This window comes from Anguilla rostrata, chromosome 2 (assembly GCF_018555375.3).
Source record: "Anguilla rostrata isolate EN2019 chromosome 2, ASM1855537v3, whole genome shotgun sequence".
NCBI classification, from domain to species: domain Eukaryota; kingdom Metazoa; phylum Chordata; class Actinopteri; order Anguilliformes; family Anguillidae; genus Anguilla; species Anguilla rostrata.
Window position 1 is genome coordinate 44,235,535 of NC_057934.1, and position 24,556 is coordinate 44,260,090.

General features: G+C 38.7%; 2 protein-coding genes across 11 annotated transcripts in view; both read right to left on the bottom strand.

Annotated features, from left to right (window-relative positions):
* LOC135248156 (SEC14-like protein 5) overlaps positions 1-6,720 on the bottom strand; it is a 30,757-nt gene extending 24,037 nt beyond the window's left edge. For 3 of the 5 annotated variants that reach the window (XM_064322455.1, XM_064322454.1, XM_064322451.1), the window contains exons 1-2: positions 6,139-6,719; positions 3,949-4,018 (exon numbers count right to left, since the gene is read on the bottom strand). In XM_064322455.1, coding sequence (XP_064178525.1) covers positions 3,949-4,011 — 63 coding nt within the window. In that variant the 5' untranslated portion in view covers positions 4,012-4,018; positions 6,139-6,719. Of the gene's footprint in view, positions 1-3,948; positions 4,019-4,101; positions 4,168-6,138 lie in introns of all 5 variants that reach the window. The other 2 variants (XM_064322452.1, XM_064322453.1) reach the window with 2 other exon arrangements.
* A 3,674-nt stretch (positions 6,721-10,394) lies between these two features.
* The window catches only part of si:dkeyp-72e1.9 (syntaxin-binding protein 4), a 37,266-nt gene continuing 23,104 nt past the window's right edge, over positions 10,395-24,556 (bottom strand). For 3 of the 6 annotated variants that reach the window (XM_064322460.1, XM_064322456.1, XM_064322462.1), the window contains exons 8-23: positions 24,265-24,406; positions 22,617-22,723; positions 22,349-22,517; positions 22,089-22,161; positions 18,737-18,828; positions 17,961-18,057; positions 17,527-17,654; positions 17,051-17,146; positions 16,684-16,749; positions 16,203-16,391; positions 15,595-15,711; positions 14,505-14,554; positions 14,276-14,403; positions 13,593-13,650; positions 13,119-13,188; positions 10,395-11,289 (exon numbers count right to left, since the gene is read on the bottom strand). In XM_064322460.1, the coding sequence (XP_064178530.1) occupies positions 13,149-13,188; positions 13,593-13,650; positions 14,276-14,403; positions 14,505-14,554; positions 15,595-15,711; positions 16,203-16,391; positions 16,684-16,749; positions 17,051-17,146; positions 17,527-17,654; positions 17,961-18,057; positions 18,737-18,828; positions 22,089-22,161; positions 22,349-22,517; positions 22,617-22,723; positions 24,265-24,406 (1,552 nt within the window). In that variant the 3' untranslated portion in view covers positions 10,395-11,289; positions 13,119-13,148. The remainder of the gene's footprint in view (positions 11,290-13,118; positions 13,189-13,592; positions 13,651-14,275; positions 14,404-14,504; positions 14,555-15,594; positions 15,712-16,202; positions 16,392-16,683; positions 16,750-17,050; positions 17,147-17,526; positions 17,655-17,960; positions 18,058-18,736; positions 18,829-22,088; positions 22,162-22,348; positions 22,518-22,616; positions 22,724-24,264; positions 24,407-24,556) is intronic. The other 3 variants (XM_064322459.1, XM_064322457.1, XM_064322461.1) reach the window with 3 other exon arrangements.

A 24,556-nucleotide genomic window follows, 5' to 3' on the forward strand; every position in this document is an offset into this window, starting at 1 on the left:
CCAGGCATCAACTCTCTCAATGTTTGAATGAAACCTATGAGCAAGTTTAGTAGAAAATGTAGTATATTTCCTGGGTCTGTCCTCCATAATAACCAAAACCCCCCTATTTATCTCATACCCTATTGTTCTTTATCAGCTTTTGAAAGTATAAAAGACACTAGTCTGAAATTACGCAGGGTGTATCCTGGATACATTTTGAAACTACATCTTTGACTAAATGTATCTGACATGCTATTGGTCTCCAGATCTGTGCTTGTTATCTTGGCAAGAGGCCAGACAAATCCTTGTCCAGATGTTTTCTACAAGAAAATGCTGAATACCACACATAGCAAAAAGTAATCTGTCTAAGAGTTATTTCAGGTGACCCAAGGTACTGCTATGGATGCAAGTTTTGTTACCCTATTTTACCTACTGCAGTATGTGTACTGTACCATTTAGAAACAGTTGCAGGACTGACATCAGTTGGTATATGTAGAAAATATAGAAATATACAGAAATATAAAAATTATCTTCGATTTATTCGAATTTACAAACAGAGTGACAGAGTAGAATATACTGTATCCTGAATTCATGTAAATAAGAACAGCCATGTTTCTCCTCAACTCAGCCAATATTTTAAACAATTTCAACATTTCATATTGTACAGAACTCTAGAATTGCAAAACTGGTTCTGTATGACACATATGTAGGCATGGTAATTCCTCAGATGGAAGGCTGGAAGTGCAGAGGCAATAATCACATAAGAAAAGAAACAATAAAAGATGCCTATCCCAGCAGGCATTGGGCGAGAGGCAGGAAACAATAAAATATCATAAAGGCTAAAAATCATTGATTCTGAACAAAGATAGAAGCTGTTATATGTGCCCTCACCTACATTATTAATCTGATGCACTGTTCTGCAGATTACTTTACATATCATCATAAAGCAGTTTTGTTCCTTTGTTAATGAGACAAAGACTTTCATTTAGGGGAAGAGCCAAAACAAATCTATAATACACTTTATGGATTATTTCATGTGGCAGATTTTCCTGCATTCAGAGATTAAGGCCCGCACATTCCTGCAATAATCTGCAGGGAAGATATTTCTAACAATGGGATTTTCCACAGATGCAGTTCAGCCTCCTGAGTTAAACATGGATCTTCGATTGACGGTATTCATCTATCATAGTATCGACAACATTGACAACATTAAAATATTTTCACCACTTATTCCTGTTTTAAATTTAGTATTTTTTTTTAGCAACTCCTAGTAGGTCTGACAGGTCCAGTATAGCCTACCTCTATTGCTCTATTGTACAGTCCTTTTATTTCCCGAATGATCTACATTCAATTCACCTGCTTAATTTCAAAATAGTCTGTCATTGAAGCTTGGCAATTATACCCTTATATGCAGGGTGTGGACCTTTTTTCATTTGTCCAAATGGCTCCTTATAACTCTGCCAATAGTGGGTTCTACATCATGTTCTCCAGCTAACAGCTTTGTGTACATCGTGTTCACCGCATACAGGTCCTCCTGTCTATAGCTGGGGGGAGGGTAACATGAGCTACACCAGCAGACAGCTCCTACCACAGAACCCTTAATTAAAACACAACCTGATCTCTTCCCTGACATTCAAGCCACATTGGCCATAGATAAGCAAAACCTCACTGCCTAAACCTGATCCCCTAAATAACATTTGGCCATATTACCCAAGTCCCCATGTGAACTGTCTGTTCACTCTGTGACCTGACACACAGGAAATTACATCGGCAGACAACAGCTTCCTGTCCTTTGTGAGTCACCAGACAACATCGAACGTAACCATACCATCCCAGTGCAAACCCACGGTGATACCACCTCGCCTCAGCCACACCAGGAGCCGCAGGCACAGGCAGGAGGAACACACAGTACTGGGGTATTTTTAGGGGCAATATCCTGAATAATTATCCTTTCCATCCAGATGAGGGTCTGGTATTAAAGGCAGTGTAAAATCTTCACACCCTCCACTTCTGGCGGTTAGCGACTACACCCCCGTGTCTGTCCTTCCTCCCTCTGGGCTCCGACCCCATGCCACACTGCGGCACAACACTGGATGACATTTTCCCTTCACTCTCTCTCTCAGCTCAGAGCAGCTGCCATTTCCCTAATTCACTCTTCTGTGCCGCTCTGTGTGTTGTACAGGTTGTAAAATGGGGTGAAAACATATTTGCCATTCATCTTACTCGTTTGACTTACATAATCAGACGGCTTACAGAATGGCAGACATACCTAAAATAGGTCCCACCTCTAAAAAAGACAGCCACAACAACTCAGCTAAGCAATGCTGGGTATCAATTTTACACGCTGGAAAGTTCACCAGGATGGTAGCCAAGGAACAGCAGTAAGTGTTATTTTCTTCTTGTAACTCAGTTTGCAAGGCACACAGTGTAGAGTATGATGTGCTCTGTTCAAGGCATTTGATTGTTGTAAAAGAAATACTTAAATCATTTATTTCCCAAAAATTAAAATTATGCCTCAGTAAAATTAAGGATTTGACAAAAGCAATTTGTTTTCATTAACACTTCAGGTTCATTAAAGATTTTAAAGCGATTATGATACTTTTTTGTATTATTTGATATGCGTCTACCAACTTATGAGGGAGCAGGCTGTGACTGGTGTCGCTATAGCATTTATGTTAATTGGTTGTTTCCTTTGGGAAAGCAGCGATTTTCTAAGAATGAAGCGTCAGTGCGAGGCGGCATACTCAGAACCACAGACAGCTCCATCGTCTATGCAGCAAAAGGCGTTAAAACCTCTCCTGTCACTTCCTGTGTAAACTTGGAACAGAGACCGCAAGAAACTGACAGCCACCTGGGCGCCGCCATATTCAGATTCATTTCAGTCCAAAGGCGAGTTTCTGCGCAGCATCAGTCCAGACTCATTTGCAGTCAAGGAGGGTTTCAGCAACAGAACAGGATTGCCCACTCGTGACAACCAAAAGGGTCACATTCAGATTTATGTCCTCTATAATTACCATCGGACGGGGGGCTGCACCAATAAAACCACACACCCTAACTATGCAAGCAAGCCTGATTTATGCCTCAGGCAACACATTCACAAATATATACGGTGCTTTCTCTTTGGACAGCCTGGAAACACCAGATTTACAGAGCATTCACACAATCTAACAGATGAAAGGGAAGTCATTTCCCAGAATATTATATTGTAATCACAAGTGGCAGTAAATTTTCAATTATTTCCCCCGGATATGTCCATCATTCTTGTCAGTAATCTTCATCGATAGTAACCTGTATTACGTAGGGACTACAAGCGAAACAGTGCAGCAAATATTACATATGCAGGTGTATTATATTGGAGGGCTTTTCAGGCACATTGTGCTGTCCCCATTTACATGCAAATACAAGGGAGGATTTTTAATGAGTCCGACCACACATGCTTGACCTTCCTGAATTGCACTAAACCGCATCCTACAGCAGATTACTGGTGCTTGATTTACATGTGTTGCCTGAGTGTTGCTCAGTCAGGCAGCTTTGCTTTTTCTTGTGGAGTAGAGAGCATATGCTGAAAGTGCATGGCACACAGTCAGAAAGAAACATCTCCTACTGCAGCAAAAGCACTGCACTGCACCTTATGCAGCCCTCTCCAGGGAACGGAGCTCAATCTATAAACACAGCGGCCATCTGTGTGCATGTCTGTGCACATGCTTGTGTGCGTGCATGTGTGCATCTGAGCATGTGTGCATGTGCCAATGTGCAGTGGTGACACTGCATGAACAGCTAGAGTGGCATAAGGCATTATGAAATATGAACAAATATTTCTAATAGCTTTGATGGGAAAAAGCACTTCACATATGCTATCACCTATTCTATATACAGTATGTTGTACAGATAGGTATGAACAGTACAAAGATGAATATACACTTTAAGACAAGCAACCAGCCACATACAGTGTGTTTAGATTGTACTCACCGCCATCACCATTTCGAATGAGTACTTGTAGACTCTAACGGGAGATTGATACTTCTGCACCATTTTTGATCTACAACAAGGAAGAGAAAGCTTTAAATCAGTCAGCATATTTCCTCATTTTTTGATAGCACAAAGAGGAGTCTATAACTTAACTGTTATGGTATTACTGGTTGGGGAAACAGCAAATCCATGTGGCTGAGTCAGTGTAGGAACACTACCCTGTGAGGTTTGAGGAAAAAACAGGCAAGACTCAGATGTCTATCAGGAAATATGCTATTTCCTGATAACATGCTCTCATGTCTATGTAAGCTTCATCTTAAGCTTCAAAATTACACAAAACCTTTGAGATAGATCTGTTATGATAGCACAGAAAAAAAGGATTTTCTGAAAATATAGAAAACTGTCTTTACAGCATGTGTATACTTTCTCTTTCCCTAAAATGTCTGGCTGAATTTTTGGCACTATGAATTGTTTTGATATCATTCTTCTATTAGTATTCCTTAAGTATACAAGCTGTGGTGGCTCCTATTTTGTCTTACAGAGTTTCATGAGCACATAGCACACATTGTATGTAATTGTTCAGTCAGTGGTCACTGTGTAAGACAAGACAACATATTTTCAAAAATGTGTCTGTTCTGTGTACTTATTTTAAAACACATTGAGTCTGAAGTCAAGTAAGATGCATTCTCAGTATTAATTTCAGAAATAAACAAATGGTGTCTGCTCCAGGTTACCTAAGAACACTAAATATTTCAGACAAGCATATGGGGGCCTGAACCAACTGGCCTGGCAAGGGAGTGAATCAGCTGGGACAAGCACGCAAGGTCACAATGTCAAAGCTGAAAATATGAATGAGTGAACATTCGATCTCTACTTACACAGGCAAGCAAAAGACCATTCAAAGGAACTCAAATCACATGCAATACAAAAACACGAAAAGAAGACTGACTATTTGAGAACTGATCATGGATTTCTTTTCCATTTATTTTTAGAATTCTTTTTTTTTTGTGAAACTGTTATGAATATTAGCTAAAAAAAATCATTATTTATTTTCTTTGCAGCTGCCGTTACTCAGTGTAATTCAGATAGATTACCTTTTACTTACAATTTATGTACAACTTCACTGGGTTAGTTAGACAGAGCCTCATCTGGGATTCAAACTTACACTCTTTTGGTAACACTTCCAGTTCCCCAACCATTATATCACAACATGTTAATGTTTAAATTATAAGGCATTATTATTAATCATTATCAATCCAAAGTTTCGCTATCGTATTGTATATTGAAAATGGCCTAATTTCTGGAAACGTCACCGCATCGGTTAGTTGTGACGTTTCAAGGAGTATTTCTATTCCAAGGCGCTGGTGGTATCACAGTTCAGTCTGGCTAAAGACATTGATGTGGTGTTCGATCTAGGCTACGTGTGCCAAAAACTTGGTTGATTTAATTTTTGAATAAATTGTGCCTGTAATAAAACTATAATCATGTGTCTCCACACATTGGATACAACACATATCGTCTACACTCCCTATTTCCTAAAATTTCTTATGCAATTACATAAACAAAATAAAGCACACAGATAATCCTACATTTTTAGTTCCACTAGACACCACAGAATTTATCCGATAATGCAACTACACAAGTATGAACAATTAAATCGTCCCTTTCATCATCTGTTATTTAGAACCGTTAATTTGTCAGACACAAGATTGCAGAAACAAGGATAATAAATTATATAAAAATGGCCCACTGTTAACTTCCGATAAAGCAGCTCTTCAGGCTTTCTTTGGCTCGAAAGCCTACAGTTTCAGACCTTCGCAAAATGCGCTATGTATTGAGTGAAATCCAGAAATGTCAGTAAGCTATTTTAACAAATAATTCCAGTTTTGTTTTACAATTAAGCAAACATTATAGATAACAAACTGTGTGCTTGTACTTGTATTTCAATGGAGTTCATACAGCTGTGATGAGGCATTTACCCATAAAAATTGACATCTAGATCAATAGTCTTGTATCACCCTGCATCCTCTAGTTCTCGCAGTAGATATCCAATATCACAAAATCAATATTTTATAACAGCACTACGTTGGGCATAGGTAGACACTGCAAGTACCTAATCTATACATTCGGGGACAATAAATTAATGTAATTTATGCCTCTCGACCAACATTAAAAGAAGAAGTATCTTACCTCACGTTAGGGGATTACGTCCATACAGCGCATATGTCTTCCGGTGGATTCTGACCTTATTCGTTGGCACATGTATTTATTTCTGTTTATATATTGTTACAATTTGCGTTGTGCGCACGTTCGACAACCAGCAAACAATTCTATAGCTACTCATTCATTCATTCGTTATAGAACGACGCGTTCGTACATAGTCTTTCATGCTGAAGAAATTATTCCGTCTCCATGCACGCACTTCATTCATATACGACCTTCAGAACATGTTCTTGTGAAGTCGATTCTGTAGTCGATTACGAAAATGTGATTTATCCTATATTGTTTAAGATGAACTATAAATAAATTAGAAATAAATACTGATATCTAGCTAGCTGTCGCCAAATCGCATTCTGCAGTCAAGCACCAGGTAACTACAAGCCAGAATGGCTTGTCATTTCCACACCTTCTATTACGTTTGTCTTCCTAAAATTGGTATAGGCTACTTATCCGTACTTTTCTTTAGCCTACGCATAACCAATGTTCAGCTTCTTGACCGGCAACGCCGTCTTATCTGCTTGTCACCCCTCAGCTTGCCGTGATGTCACTGACAAAATTAGTTGCAGCTACATCTATCTGCACGCGCCCCCAACAGGCAATGTTCAGCTCTGTTTTTGTGTGAAGACCACCTCAACAGAGGGGTCATTATTCAACTCGTCTTTACAACATTGCAGAGCGTTTTACGCTATTGAATCTTCTTTGCCTACCTGGATATGGGTCTCACCGTCAATTTTCCAAATGTTGGGGCCAATTAAGAATCCCGCCCGTTTATATAAAACAATTATTACAAAATAAAAAATTTCATTAATAAAATTCTTAAAAATATACTGGTGAAATGTCATTTTTATTTTTTACCTATTTTAGTTTGACCACAATATAGTCATGCAGGGTATTTACCAGGACTGAGATGAGGGGAAATTCAATTATTATATAACTATGACAAAAATATTTTAACTGTGCTCACGTTTATACCAGAATTACTAGTTGAGTGCCATTGTGCCCATTAGAGTTTGTAGGTGGATTTTCCATTTCCAATCACTTTCAGGTTTGTGACTGCACAGTAATAGCCTGCATAATCCCAAAAACAGATCTAACTTTGGTAAGGTAGTTTCTGTTCACAGAGAAGACTACAGTTGAATAACATTGCAGTGGCTATATCTGTTCTTATTATTATGGATCTGTGCAGCTTTTGACACCATAGACCATAGTATTCTTATCTATCATCTTAAACACTGGGTTGACCTCATTGGTAATGTATTAAACTGGTTTGAATCATACATGAATAGGAGAAAAGATTTTGTAGCTTAGTGACTGTGTGTCAAAGATACATGGAAGTACATGGCGTTCTGCAAGGGTCCATTTTTGGCCCACGCCTGTTCTCCTTACACATGCTACCATTGGGTAAAATCATTTGTAATTATGGAGTCAACCTTCACAGCTATGCAGATGACATGCAGCTACATATCTCAGTTCCACCAAATGACTGATGTTTTAACTCATTTGATGAGCTGTATAGCTGGTATTGTCTGTTGGATGAGCAAAAACTTTCGGGACGAAAGGACGAAACCAAAATTCTACTCATAGGGGAGAATGGAAATAATAATAAAATACCAAACTTGGAGATCAAGCTGCTCAGGTCAAATCAGAAGTGAAAAATCTTGAAGTCCTACTTGACTCTGAACAAAGGTTCAAGCCTCACATAAACCATGTTTGGTTAGAAACTGTCCCCATTTAACGTATAGTCGCATCAGATCAGTAAAATGACAAGGGAATGAAGGGAGGGAGGATACTACTTCAAAGAATCTGGACACACTCCAGAGACAGCAGCAGTCTCACGCAGGTATACTCACCTACCGTAAGGCTGATCATCAATTACTGTAGCACAGGTATTACCCGTTATCTTCGTTACACCCTTTATAAAGGTGCAGCTGCCATGCTCAAGAGAGACAGGTTGGCTGCAACGAAATGTTTTGAGGCACCACGACTACAGTTGTTTTCTTAATTTTTATTGACTGCTGACTACCCTAATAAAGACATTTAAATGCTATAATGTAAATCTAAGTACTGGGAATGAAGTAGCCATCCCATCCACTTGCTTACCTGGCATGGTGGCTACATGCACCACTGTGCCAGTTTAAAATCATTTCCGGGAAATAAGCAAAACAAAAAACTGAAGGTCTACTGTTTTATAATTTAGCACAATTCCTCTTTTGATGATTTTTTTACTTGAGGCGATATGACTCCATCCTCTTACCATTTGCATAACATCATGTAGGACATGAACAAAGTAAGGCTGGGTTTCTCAAAAGTAAATACTTAAGTTTATTTTTGGAAAGATGGTAGGTCTCTTCACATCTCCTTTTTTTCATTTTAGTTAACAGTCACATAAATACCATCACTCAGTTGATTTAATCTGAAATTTCAGCATGTGTTGCTGTTGGATAGATTCTTGGAAGATTTGTTTAAACAAAGACTATACGAATATTGTGAAACCAATTCAGAAGTGCAAACACAAATGCACTTTTTGGGAGTGACTGATAGCCTTGGTTTCTGTGAAGACACCATTGAAAATATTTGGAGTATACTCATTTTAAATTTTACTTCAGGATCAATATGAAGTGTACATTTATTTCAGGCAAAATAAAGAGTAAATACCATAGATAGAAGCTGTAAATTATGCAGCCAATGCAATGCATTTCATTAAACTTCATTAAACCACCACTTGAAGAATTAATCAACACTTGTGATTAAATAGCCAAAATGATGGTTAGTAATCAGTAAGATCAATATAATGATGCTAATGGAATTGGTATCGTCAGGGATCTTTCAATAACCATCTCTTACTTGCTTTCACTAGCAGGACACCAGCAATTATTGAACAGATTCATAAGATATTTTGTGATAAAATGTTAATCATTGAGTTCATGTACACACTGTACAGCTAAATTACAGAAAAGGGAATTCAGAAGTCAGGTGTGTTCAAATTGCTTCCTGGAGAGAAAATAAATTGCCAAAGCACTCCCACATCTTGTAGATGCAATTAAAATTATCCATGTCCAATCTCATGTGTTTAGATCTCCATCAAATGCAATATGTACTGGATTTTTTTAAACCAGGTATGTTTCACATAAAGTGTAAACAGGGCCTAATATAAACCTTTATAAAATAAAAAATTATAAAGTAAATCCATATAAGCTACAATATCAGTTGTTTTTAACATATGTTTTGAAAGTTCTACAGTTCAGCTTCCTTTTTGATTTCTGTTTCTGTTTACTACAAAAAACATGCCTTTTAAACAATGACAAAGCAATTTGATCACAAAGACGTCAAAGTATTCTATCCATGCAGGGTGCTTTAAAATTACAGATCTTGAAACCTTAGGTTGAATTTAAGGGACTACATTAATGCCTAGTAGCCTTGGTAACTAAATTAATTTCCAAACAAGAACCAATTGTTCTGTTATTTTGATAAAATTGCTATAGTACAGTTTAAGCATTGGAACACAAGTATATCTTCAGTAGGCAAAGGTTTTGTACAAAATAGCTCTACTTAAAAGGGTATAAGCTTTACACATGAAGGCAACAAATCCCCAGAAAATAAGGGTCACTTTAATCTGAAAGACACTTCACATTTCAGGTGCTTTGATTATTATTGGAAAATGGTTATCTATTATCACAGGAAAGATTACCATTCCAACAGCTCTAATTCATCATAAATCATAACTGGTATACTGAAGTCAGAGAGCATATATGGGCAAACAATTTATAACAATGTCTGTAATTCCTACACAGGTCATTGGATATGGATGTAAAACCCCTCATATTAAAACTGACAGTCAATTCAAATGCAATGTGTAGAGTGCAGTCAAAACAACAAAAAATATGAAAATAGTCATGTAAATCAGTCCTTTTCTTTTGCCTTCTAAACTGAACTACTGCTTGACTTGGACAGAGCTGATGTGAATTGGGCAAAAAAGGATTTTTTTTTTTTTACCTGGACTCATTTTTACAAACTAATTTTAACATGCTGATCGGTACTGATAATAATTTAGTCTTTGTGGAGCTTTGGTCACCCCCATGAACCTCTCCACTCTGGCCAAACTGAAATGTTGTCAAGGTCCTGGTAGCAATATTTACAGGGTTTATAGGAGCCACCACATACTGTATCTCATGCTTTACCCTTCTTTACCCTTTACTCTTCTTTTGGAATAAAACACAGGACACCTGTTATACAAAATGTCAGAGCACTTACTGTAATATATGCAACACATACAAATGTGCAATTATATCAAATGTGTCATACATTGTGGTAGAACAGAAGGTGAAGAATTACATCAGCCTCAGCATCCTCAGTGGATGTATTTGTTGAGACGAGAAGGAATCAAAATGGCAGTACATCAAATGAATTTAGACCATACAAGAGAGATCGACTAGACAATCTGATACCACAATGAATCTATGTGCTAACATATGCAAACATCTTTTTGGTCAGTCAGTGACTTACAATGAAATCCACAATGCAATACTGTTGCATTGATACTGAAACAACATGGTAATATGCACTTCTTTTTGTATTTAACTACAGAAATCCACAACAGTAAACTATGTGATGTGCACAAAATGGATCTAGGCAGAATTTTCACATCATAACCGAAATGAGCTGTTTTATTGCATCATATCTTTGTTGGCAACAGCAGTCCTTAAGTGCCTTCCTACCTCACCACTCCAGCAGACTCTTCAGGAGCTGCACTAGTTAGACTTACCCAGTTATTAGCACATCTCATTTGTTAACTGTCAGAAAAAATACAGAACATCTTCAAGGATAATTATTTCAACATAGCTGTATTTAAGAAAAATCATAAACTGTGTTTCACAGTGCTCTATGTGCAGCGTATATAAAACACTCCTGCATTAGAATAACCATTAATGCTTTTATGCAACGGATTGAAGTTGTTGCTTCTTCTGAAGTGATCAGCTCTGCTTCCTGTTGACAGACTGAAATCCTTGGTCCCTGTATGCCCTGTTACTTCCCCAAGTCCTTTTCCTTGTACTGTATTGTGTGTCTCGTGTTTTCAGAAGTTCCCAGGAGATCAGAGTGAAGAATGAGGGGAGACAGTAGCAACTGAATGAAAAGAATGAGAAATATGTTTAAGAGTCTGAGGAAGCCAGGAAGGTTGTCTTCCTTTTTGTAAAAACACGACACATTTTGTGTTGTAAACAGCATCACGTAATTTGAAATCACAAAATGAAAAAGAACAGTACATTTAAATTAAATATGCAATGCAATACCAATTTAGTTTGGCAGGTTTTAACAAGCTATTTAAAAAAAATGAAATATGCAAGCATGCATCAATTTAGCATAAAATTGTTCCTCTTTGTTTTAATTTATGTTTTTATGAAGCACAGTAAGAAATGTTTTAAGCTGTTGTTGAATGCCATCAATACCATTAATGTTTTTTTTTTATTTTTTAAACTTAACGATGATCTATCCCTAGAGATGAAGTTGCTCGCTTCACTGCTCTCCATGGTGTTGCACAGAGAAAATCTCTACAGTCAGCTCAGTGTGGGGCTCCAACAATGCTGCCCAATCATGTGAGCTGACAGTTCAGCAGGAAGCGCTGTCTGCAATATGCCTACATCTGCTCATCCACTGAGCCCAACATGAATAGCCCCAATTACAGTAGCATTATTAAACATCCTGCTCCCCTCGGTCTGTGTGCGCAACTGGGCTGCTAGCAAGTAAACCTGCTACAGTAGAACAAGCGAGCAAACAGGGAAAACATATCCATTAGCCACACAGAATTACATATATTTCAGCCTTTTAAAAATTCCTTTGTAGAGGATTAAACACAAATATATATTTTTTTCTAACCATATGCTGTACCAATCTTAGAAAGAAAAGAAGCACAGTAGAAATGCACAGCAACTCCACACAAACTATTAAGTAATAAATAATGAAATGTCATGTCTAACTGTGATTACCTTCGACCAGAGGGCATTGCATGCGACACAGCTTGGCTATCTGCCAGTCAGCCTTTATGCTTCTTTATGCATGCCAAATTGGTGCAGTACTAATGGTTTACCATTTGAGGTTAAAGCAATGGTGTGGGTGTCTGAAATCTTCAGAGAAAATATTTGAAAGATCTGCAGTGAAAACATGCATTTACTGATAAGATTTTCTTAATTTTTAATTTCAAACTCGTTGAACAGTCAGCAGTGATAAAAATTATGTATGGTTAATATGCATCTTTAAGATGTACTTAATTGCACCCTTACACCGACTTACTGGCCATTTGTTTCGGTATAATATACTGCATTTCTGCAGCCTGTCATGACAGACTGAGGAGACTGACGCAGAATCAAAGCTGACTGGATTTCTGGGCTAGATACAGGAGACAATAGGGCGGAAACTGTATGAAACAGACTACTGAAAGGAACCAAATACATGTACATGTAAACCAACATGTATTTTTTCAAATGTTACTCACACTACCTTTTCAACACCAAATTTCAGAAAAATGGCACAGTTACTAAATAGCGATACCAAATTGGCAAAAAAGTATACTAATACATTTCTAGGGTCTAGTACTTTTGGTTTTTATTTTTTTTAATAATCTAGGAATTTATCTGGATTTATTTTGAAAAAGGCAGAAATATGTTCATAAATGTAAGAATGCAAGCAGATGGTTGACCATTTCTGAACAAGCATAATGACCAGCATAAATAATTAGTTAATAAGCAGGTTAAAGTTAGTTAGTTAGTTAGTTGTACAGCCTAATGCTTTGAAAAAAATAGCATTACAGTGACCTTTAAATAAATTGAGGGTTTTTCAGTGAGAACCAATAGTGATGGCATAAGGTCTGAGAAAGGTGGGCCTCTGTTCATAGTGGAGTGAGGATACAGCAGGTTGGGGTAAGAACAGTAAGTCCATCTACACTTCCGCAGCCTCACCGGATTACTGCAAGTACTGTGTGCAGGTCTTCAATCTCTGCTGATGTCCCCCTCACCTGTCTCAGGCTCTCTACACAAATCACAGACAGAAATGTTACCAACGAATGCCATAACAGTCTAAGTGACTATTCCTACATCTATTTAAACACAATTGTTGTGGTTTATTTGTCAGATTAAAAACAATGAAATTTGTCTAGTATGTCTTATCTTTTTTAAAAAGATTAACATTGCTTGTGATATATAAAGCCACCATTGATCACACAGAATTTATCATGAGATATCAAGAGTTAGTTTGAAAACAACTGCCACCAGCTTTTTCAATACATTCCTCTTATTCATGTTATACAAGAAATATCAATTTTTTTCTTACAAAAACCTGTTTCTTGTCAGTGTCAAAAAGGGAAATGATTTAAATCCTGTCTTGAAATTACATAATAAAACCTGTCAAGAATATGAACAGGTTTGGCTACTTACTCAGTGATGCAATCTTCCTCTTCTACGGTGTTACAGTCCTCCACACAACATAGGGAAGCTACATGGATAAAAGAATAAGGTAATTGAAGTCACTTATTGTATGCTGCTTACAAAAACTAATCATTTAGCAATTAACAAAACCATAACAATTCATTGTTAAGCTTGGAAAAGGAAAAGGCAAGATCTACTTGATAATAAGCTTCATATTAGGCCTGAAATAAGTGAAATGACTTCATATCACCAACATTTATTTTTAAAAAGGCTAATTGTGCCTCAGAATTGAATTTATGTCAAAGCAATCGGGCAGCACAATTGCTGATGTCCGCATATTTTGGTGTAATCCTTTTCATTTTGATTGTCCTTTGCAAAAATAACACGCTTGTTACTTCATGAATCCATGGGATTTTTATATCTCATGGAGTATTGAAAAACAAAAAACTTTTAGCCCTCACTTAGAGAAGCATACTCTGTATAATCATGAACAGTGTACATATCATGATAATAAATATCACTGTAAACAGTCTGTATGTGTAATAATTCACAATGCTTTTCTTTAAGGGATGCTGATATTACTGAGCGCAAGTGATGTTTTAGGTGCTTGCTAAGCTGGCATAAATAAGAAAAGTCCTGGCTTTTGATTAGCGCATTTTGACTGCGACGCATCCTGCTTGGATCTCACTGACCGTGTTCAGTGCCGAAGGAACACACCCTGTCCACCAGCTCTTTGGCTTGAGCTGCCAGCTGACCCGCAGGGTCTGGGACAAGGGGAGGGGTGTCAGGGACGGCAGCCACTGGAGACACTCCGAGACTCCTGCAGAAGAAACGCTTCAATAAACACACACACGCTGTATTCCTGCTGGTATTTATGTCATAAGATTCTTGCTTTAATATAGTAAATCATACATCACTGACCCAGTTTCAGCACCAAATAAGCAGGTGGCAGACAGCACTCGGTGAACATTCTGTAACAAAAAATAAAATAAACATGTCAACTGTACATCTTTCCCTCTTTCTTTGATCAAAATGCTGTTCCTACCGGGGGATTAGCTGTACAATATCTTACAGCGCTGTGGACTCTTTTCCCAAACTGATATTCGTTAACAAACCACAAGATGTCAGTCTAGTAATGATTATAAACGGCAGAACAATTCAGTGGAACACACTGTTCTAGCACGTCAACCAGTAAAACTAAAATCATTTCTTAAAATGTATTCATTATGTAGAATACCTAGTTTTTTAATTTTTTTATTGGTTTGTTCTGGGGTTTGAGAATAACTGTTTTGACAGCTATTTTAGGTTGGGCAAGGGGGGGGGGTGCATTTGGCAAGTGTTGAAGGTTTGGAATTCTGCATTCAGTAACTGTGGCAATTCACCCCTCTTGGCCCATGAAAAATGCAAGGATAAATACTGCAAGCCTTCACATTTTCCATGTTTCATTTTTCAGATGCTTTCATTTTTAAAAAATAAAATATATGAACAGAAAAGCCCAACAATAAGGCTACTCTACTACTTTCAATAAAATACACATTTTCTTATGTACTCTTGCTGTGATGCTAGCCTTAATCATTCCTTTGTGATGTCCTCAAGCTGTAAAACGAAGGGGTCAATCGGCACTCTTGTTTGTGAGCCAGGTGGAAATTTTCTGAGAAACATTACGAATCCTTTATCACTTTCATACATTTCTATGTTTAAAAGTGCATGAAATACAGGCAATGACATGTTTTTGTAGCTAGTTATTCAAACTGCACAGAAACTTCATTTATGGAACATAGGAGAACATAATATGTAATCAAATAGAAGGAGATTACTGGAATGTAGCAAAATTGGATATTTTTGTGGAAAACGGTTGCATAAGCCCCTTGATAGGATTAATATATCCTGTCAGCTGAATTTGTACATTTGTGATTACTCACCATAGTTTTCTCTAGCCTTGACACAAAGACATAGTGAGTCACCACCTAGGCTCCCAAAGACTGTGCCTCTAATATAGAGAGATTATTACCTGGGCAAATCCCAGTAGCTTTTTGTTGGAAATTTCAAGATGTTTTCTGGTCAGTTCCGATTTCCTCAGTTGGCAATCAAAGACAGAGAGTCTTCTCTTAAGTTCAAGGAAGTCCTCCTGCCATGAAAAAAGTATGGCGGAAGATTATGGATTTCACAATCATGATGGTACATTTTGGTCTTCTCATTTAGATGTTACTGACACTTTATTACTATGCCTTGCAGTGTGCTTCCTAATATATATAAAGGTAAAATGTATTTTTGCCCTAAGCAGATTAGCATTCCTTTCTTTGGCTATTTGTCATGATCTCCACAATTTAAAAATCAATCATCTTTACATTCGTAAGCACTTGTCCTTTGTTTTTAACTGCGATGTCTATGAAATGGTGAAATTATTTATGGGAATTATATTACAAGTCAGAAAACCAGTTTTGGCAGAATGAAAGAATTTAGAAAATGTACATTTTGTAACTGTAACATGCACCACGTACAGAGAGAGAGAGAGAGAGAGAGAGAGAGAGAGAGAGAGAGAGAGAGAGAGAGAGAGAGAGAGAGAGAGAGAGAGAGAGAGAGAGAGAGAGAGAGAGAGAGAGAGAGAGAGAGACCTACTTGTGTACCCTCCAGGCCTTTCTGCTTCTTCTCAGCCAGTTGACTCTTCAGGTCTTTGATCTCCGCCTCCAGCAGCTGAATCACCTCCTCATAGTCCTGCTCGGCGCTGTGTGTCTGCCTCTGCACCGCCTCTGCAACCTGCAGCTGGCTCCTCAGAGTCTCATTCTCCACCACTGTGGCTGTGGCTTTCTGACCCACGCCAGGGAAAGGGGTGAGAGGTGCCAGTGATGAGTGACACAAGAGTGTTGGTGGAGAAGATCCACATTGTTCTCCCTCCCTTGCTTTATCACTGACCATCTGAGTGAACTTTTACCCAGTGTAACCCACTGTGGGCAGTACCACCTTGCCTCCTGGACATTTTAATTATTTACTCATTGGCAAATGTGGTCCTTTCAACAGCCTAACAAGTTTGTTACTTGTACATTGATATTAAATTTGACTAATCTCCAAACTGGATAGTGTTCTTAATCACAGTGACTACCTCTGAGGTCTTCTGCAGCTCTTCCTCCAGTGTTTTCTTGCTGTTCTCTGTGTCCTTCAGTATTGTCTAGGAAGATTTTGGTTCGTGTCAATACACAAAATCACAAATGGCATTGCACATGTAATCCACATCTACAGTAGATACACATCTACATGTAATGTAAATGTTCTCATGTAAAAAATACTTGACCATTTATGAAGCATAATTGAATTCTGCCTTTAATATTACTCATTAGACAGTAAGAATAGGAAGTGAGAATTCAATAATTCTTCGTAAACGGTCATGTTTTTTTGTTTTTTTTTACATGAAAACAGGCCTAAATACTGTCCCAGAGCAACTGCACCCAGACCCATATTGTGCTTTTCACCTTTAATTGTTTCATTTGATGCTGAAGCTGAGCCATCTCTGATTGAAACTGATCCAGTTCCTCAGCGTTGTAGCTGTTCTCTGAATCACAAGTCTGCAATTACAAAGAAAGCGAATCAGGAATCAGCAGAGAACATCACATGTAAAAATGAACAGTTTTGTACAGCTGTGTAGATGTCTACAGGGAGGCATTTGGATAAAGAAAGGTTCTGCATTTTTGTTAATGTTGATTATTAGCCTCTATTCAATGGACTACAAAAATGATATATGAAAAAGAAATATGTTCCCTTAAGTGCTTAAAAGGCAGCTTTCACAGTACCCCATTCCACAGAAAAGCTCTGCTAAAACGCTGAATAAATTCCTTTGCTAAGTAAGTTCATGCTTTAAGGACTCTTATCTGAGTTATAACAAGCTACTCAGAATCAAGTCAAGTATGTTTTCTCATGGGAGAAGCAAAAAGTATTCAAGTCAAATTACCGGAGAGTGGAACGCAGAGGTGTCCATCAGGCTGGCTGCTTCATGATAAGAGAACATAAAAGTCCCATGGGAAATGCCCGCCTCATTCAGCTTGTCTTGCAGAATATCTCGCGTGGCCTCCACAAAGTCTGTCTCAGAGACAGAAACAATGTTATCATAGAACGTGCTAGAAAATATCAGTCAGTGCAAGAATGTCTCCAGAAATATGATATTCCTGAACATAAGAGCACGGTTATCTTTTTTTCCCCAGTTACAAACCCACTGAAGCACAGCTGTAGACACTCTAATCCACACATGACTGCCAGATTAGAGAGCACAGCCCTCCTGCTGAGATATTGCTTCGGACAACTGAGTGCAATGATTCATTAAGTGTGCCAGGAGAGACATTGTTCTGACATTTTGCTGCACTCACTGCATTTTACTTCTACACTCACCTCTATAGGCCACAGTTCCTTGACTGTCTGTTGTTATGCTCTGTCTCAAGATCCTCTTCTTTTCTTCTGTAACATCTAACCCCAGATACCTAAGAGCCTATGAGTGGGATAATATGCCATAATAATAGTTATTATCACCATTATCATCAGCTTTTCTTTCGATTACCATGTCTGTTTGGGTTTTACAACAGTCACATTCTTACATGCCCACAAGGGGGCAATATAACACTAGAGTTAAAAGCTCCCCTAAGGCAATGCAACACGTGAACAGGTTCAGTCCTTTCACAGGAGTTTGCATCCACCCAAGAACAGAAACAAGATCCTGACCCTCTTAATGGAGATTTAAAAACATAGCTGCAATATATATTTGCCTATATATTTATACATATGTTTTCAGTACAAACCATATTTCCATTGCTTTTACACAATACTTTCCTTTAACCTTTAACAAAATAATATATAAAATAAATAAAGTGCAGTGTGTCTCCATTCCACAGTAAAGTGCTCACCACCAAAACGTAATCCTATTAACGGCCTGGTAGATTAGGGTCAATTGCAGGATTAGAAGGATAGGATTAATTCACTGCTAAACCACAGAGTCATAATAAAAAGACAGACAGACTGATGAAAAATATGATCTTGAACAAAATCATCTAAACTTTCTTGATAAACAAACAGTTTTAACTGGTTTTAACTGTCTCTGTATGGCAAATGGCTATGGTCAAAATAATCTGAATTCTGCCTTTGGAATTGACAGTTGAATTGGGTTCACTCACCAGGTCTAATTTGTCTGATCTAAGCCGGATGTGAGGATCCAGGGAGATCTTGGGTTTGGCTGTTCCAGCTGTTGGCTGTGAAGTGCTGGATCCTGGAAACAAACACATAGAGCTAAATCTCCTTTAATGTTGACTTATGTCCAAGAAATTCTAAAATGCTTTTGAAATCTCAAAAATTTGTATATAATCTCAAAAAAATATTTTCAGTGGCCCGAGATGGAAATTAAGGTCAGATTGAACTGAACGTTGTTCTGTAATCAGTGCCATTCTGTATTTGCGACTGGAACTCAGGCAGCGCATTCATGGCATAAATTTTTTATCCTGCAACACTGTTGTGTGCAAAGCATGCTGTCGGAGAGCTAGAAGAGCCAATGTGCCTTCCTGTAACAGTGAGAATTTATCATCCCGTACAGGCAGCGAGCCCCTGCTCCGGACTCAGCTCAATTCAAAAGCGCTAATGCAGCCCGCGCACTGATCCCGGGCTCAAAGCAGAGCGTACCCCTACCGCACGGGATACCAGCTGACTGCTGTTTCCCCGGGCTGAGGACACCAAGGACACGGTCATCCTCGTGGGATTTATCCCCTTCCAAAACAAACGACAGATGCACCAAAACAGGCGCGGGCGAGGCACTGCGGGCGCAATCCCCGCCGGCCCCTGCGCTGACGGGACCCGTCCCGCACAGCAGGGGGTCTTTCGCTCTGAGCAGAGAGAACAGGTGGTGCTCGTACAAGCCTCTCAAACCCAAAGCTCTCAAATGTAATTCATGGGCATCGGATAAAAGTATTTTAAAAATAGTTCCCACTCCAAAATTAAACTGCACCACGTGTCATCTGTCATTTAACTTTAGCATCAACGGCACATTTACAGCAAAACACTTTATATAAGTGATATTTCATACTTTTTTTCCCCAGTGAATGAAACAAAAATTTATATTTTCCGCTTTCTAAATATCCCAGGTCTGTCCTCAAATTCTCTTGTCTCTACGTCACTTGTTATGACTGGACATCTGTCGCGGGCAACAACAGTGTTCATGGTGACACAATCCTACCAGCCAATGAGATGCGTGCATGCATTACACCGTTAAACCAGTTGGGCGTTCCTGGCTAATGAGATTATGATCAGCCATGAGCACAGGTTCAAGAGGTCACTACAGTGACGAAGTACAACAAATTCCCTTAGCATGCAGGATTTTACAGACAGAGGAGGAAACAAATTGATTGATTCTGTATAAACTGCCAGGAAACAACATATGTGGATTAACAGATTTATGTGCAAATATAACAGCGATTTGAGGGCTGACTGGGGTTGTAAAGAGTATTTTTAATCCACCGGATGTACAGACTTCTATATATGCAGCACGGCATTCTAATTTAAAGAGGAGATGCATATACAGTATTAAAGTGATAGTTCACATTCTTGTGTTTTTTGACATTACTTTAGTTCTGTTGGATGTTTTAGATTGACTCTGACCATTTTTGTGTGCAATGAAGCCATTTTAGATATTTAAATAAGCGCTTGCTTTAGACCACAAACCCCAAAGGCCCCATACCAGCCACTGTAAAGCTATCAGGGCATCAGGAGCATCTGCAAATATCTAAACAATCCTTCAATTACCATAAACACTGTCTGGGTCAATTTAAAACATCCACTAAGACTGAAATAATATGGAAAACTTATAAAGTGAACTATCAGGCAAACATACTTTTCTACTGAGAAAATAAATAAATGCATTTTAAATACATATATTTCTTTATGCAAAACATTTTTACAAGAGAAGATTATGTATGCTCACCACTAGTAGCATAAACATTTTTAATATAACCTTTATATGTACTTAAATAAGCAGCCCCAATGTCAACTCAAAAGAATGCAGTCAATCACACACATACAGTATGCTGTAAAATCATATGCTAAACACAACACTAAGGCACTATACTCACAGTAAGGTGTACATAAAGTCATGTATTGACCATTATCACCTAATGAAAAGCATTTTTGTCTCTATACCAGCTTTGGTAACAATATCAATCTTTAAATTAATCCAAAATATGGTCATCACACTGACATAGCTTGACTTATTGCGAAAATGAGACAAATCTACAAATTAAAAGTGAGCTAGTGTTAGCCTCAGTAAAGATCAAGTAACCTCAAAATAGAGTCCTTCCAGCCCCAAAACCCAACTACAATAGCCAATAAAACAATAAACACTGGGTAATAATCTCATACACTGGCTGACTCTGGGCCCAGTGCAGATCAATTCATTCAAGGGATATGAGATACCAATAGACCAGGAGTCCATTTCTGATGTCACGTCCCTTTCCAGTTGTATAAACAAAGTTTTCACAGTTCCTTCCAGGTGAATCAACACCATATTCACCTATTGAGATCTGTTCATTCAATGTCTCTGTTGTAGTGCTACACATTAAAAAGTCAATTTTCCTTCGGCTTTTAGTTTCCATGGCAACCCACCATCTTGCTAAGGAGCCTGGCATTATCAGGAAAAGAACCTAGGGTGCAGAAAATCAGTAACCTAAACAGCAACTCTGCAACAACAGAAATCTGTGATAAGAAAGTTATCTGGAAGGACAAGAAGGCACTTTTTTAGGCTATTATACACAGGAAATTTGATTTGAATTATAAACACCTTCTCACCGCAGTGCCCTTCGGGGGCACACATGGATTATTTCCCATTGCGGGTTTGATTAAATTTTAACCACTGGTCTAATCCTGAATTTTTTTCCCCTTCTTAATAAATTATTGCCTTTTCAATGAATCACAAATTTCTATACATGTAAGTGCATTTTCTGTCTGATTTAACACTCAGTATGAGGGATGTTGACACAGGGCTGCTGAGCGTGACATTAATTTAATAGGTTTAAAGAGGACACTTAGAGTGCATGATTCACATTCAATTTCCTCTCTTCTTTGATCGTGACTTTCTGAGATAACTTCAGACAATGGGCCCTTTCATCCACAGACCTAGAAAATGCTCAAGGAACCAAGATAGCACAGGAGTGGGTATATACTGAAGAGCATGGATAGCACTTACCCTCATTCTCATATGCTCGAGAAAGATACAGTACATAAGCCTACTCCAAGCTAAGTGCTTATCTTGTACTTTATCGGAGGTGGATTACAATGGCAGTGACGAAAATGATACAATATGAATCCATACAAAACGATCTCTGTACATCTGTGACTAGCTATGTTTCTCGCACACAATTATATATACTTCACAAGTCGGTATATATATGCAGACACCTGGGGAGAGAGACAGACGTACCTAACATGAAAGCCAATCAGATCAAAGGTACGTGAGAGGATGTGGAAGCTTACTAATGGGTACACTACCTGAGACAAAGATGTCTGGGGGACATACATCAGGAGATGAAGAAGGCACTGGTGCAGGCTCCTCGTGCTGTGTCTGTGATGAACAAAGTGGAGGTTGCACGGTTCATTCTCTAACACATTGACCGTAACACTATAGTCACAGTGACAGTAATACTACTTTCAGAGTGACAGCAACACTACATTCTCATCCTCCTCATCCACCTGATGAACGAAGAGGATAAGACCTTTTAAGTTCTCAGGCTTTGGGTTCCAATCCTCACCTCTGGCGATCTGAGGTGCACTTTTAACCGGCAGGAATTGAACCCATTCCCCACGCCCTTCTGGATGCCATTGTGTAAAGAGCTACTGGTGGGAAAGGGAACTTTCCTCGGAATGAACGCGATCTCCACAGTCCCCTCCTGCCTGCGAGGGCACAGAAACAACAAAGACCTTTTCCTTTTATTGACAGTGTTGCTCCAGGGTAATTGTGACAACTGATAATTGTGAAATGACTTTGACAGGTGGGCTATAATTACGTGTCAGAAGTACCTGAATTTGACTTTGTTAAGTATGCTTTTGGCTTCTTCGTGGGTCAGGCCTATTAATGATTCTTTGTTGACGGCAATTAGCTGATCCCCTGGTCTCAGCCGACCATCCTGTGGGTTGCAGCACAAAACACAAAGTCCATTAGAGGGCTTAAACAAATAAAGCGTTCACAGACGGCTGTCTGAAACACGGGATTCAATACAAACGTATAGCATGAACCTAGCACACCTCACTACGAAAGCCTGATGGAAGCCTATACCTTTTTACATAACTGTGTGGGAGGGTTGCTCATGAATCAGAACATGACACCTTTCGTCCTGTATTTCAACAGCAAAGCAACAAAGATAAAACTATGCACCTATAACAGCAAGTGACCATAATCCCATTAACAGGACTGAAAAACAGGATTTAGAGTGCTTGTACACAGCCATCAACATTCAAAGGGCTCTGCCATCAATTTGAGCAAATAGAGCCATTTAATGCTGCCTGAGGAAGAGAGCCTGTTTCTTGAAATGCATCACCAGTGCATAGACAGTAGTGCAGCAGCCTTCATTGCACCATGGCTAGTTATCTAGATATTCACCTTGTGTTCTAAGCCCAATGAATAAATATTATTTTTTTTCAGTGTTTTCCCAGATTTTATTTTGCTTGTTTGATAGCCTTTTTGGGAACTCTAGGCTTTATTACACTTCCTAACACTTCTTAGAACTCATTTTAAAACACTAAGATGATTAACACAGGATACATTTCAGTCCATGTTAATTTTTAAGTTGGAAGAGAGCAAGCCAGAAACAATCTTAAGGAGAATAGGTATACGGTATTAAGACAGTGACACCTGGATAGGAGTAGAAACTCACTTCTTTTGCCTCAAAATCAACATCTGTTGTCTGATCAAAAACATTTTTTTTTTGTGAACTAAACACAGGCCCCATGCCTGCATGCAATTAAGGTACACAACCTTTGGGAAAGCATTTACTGTACCAAAAAGGAGAACTGAGAATGTGATGTGTTAAACACCACAAGCTAATTAGCCTTCATAAAGATTTCCCCTTTGCACTCAGTCTCAGTCTGCTAAAAATGCTGTCTCCATAGAGCTGTCTCTTCACTCTGACCCGCAGCTTACCCTCTGGCAGCATGCAAAGATGCTGACCACACCCTATGCTTTGGCAGGTTGGCACACCCCAACCTCCCTCCCTGTTGTTCAGAGGCTAACAGCATCAGTGGGTCTTCAATATAAATAACTAAGAAGGCAATTCAGTCCATGTTACACCCATTAAAATAACACACGCAGAAAGAGAACGATATATACACATACATACATACCTACATATATATCTATGAATAACAATGAATAACATCTATGAATAACAATGCATTAACAACAGAGGGAGACATGGACTGATCACTGGCATGACCCGTTTTCCCTTATTTGGCATGAGAAACCATATCAATGATCTGCAGAAAAAGCCATGCTTTCTCATGATCTTTATAAAAAATTGATCTTCTCCGAGAGCAGACATGGAGAACTGAGCTCACCAGCTACCACTGCAGCACAAGGGTTCTTTGCAACGCTGTGTGCAAATTTGAATAAAACTTATTTGACTTTCCGAGGAGCGCTGCGGTCAGTGCTCTGTCACTGTATCTCTCTCACCCTGTGGCAGTCCCCACCAGACAGGACTTCCTGGATGAACACTGCAGGTCCCTCAGGTCTGTTGGACCCTCCGCCAATAGTGACGCCCAGACTGGAGGAGCGAGCCACTGAGATCAGCTGGATGACTCCTTCCCCTGGGTGACTGTCAGAACACAGAGGCACGCACTATCAGCATCGTGTCTATGTCCACGTCTACTTCAAGGTTATATGAGTCTTCCTCTCATATCACATATTACTGAGGCATTAATTGTACGGAATGAAGAATAAGCAAAGACAACGGAAAACCCAATCA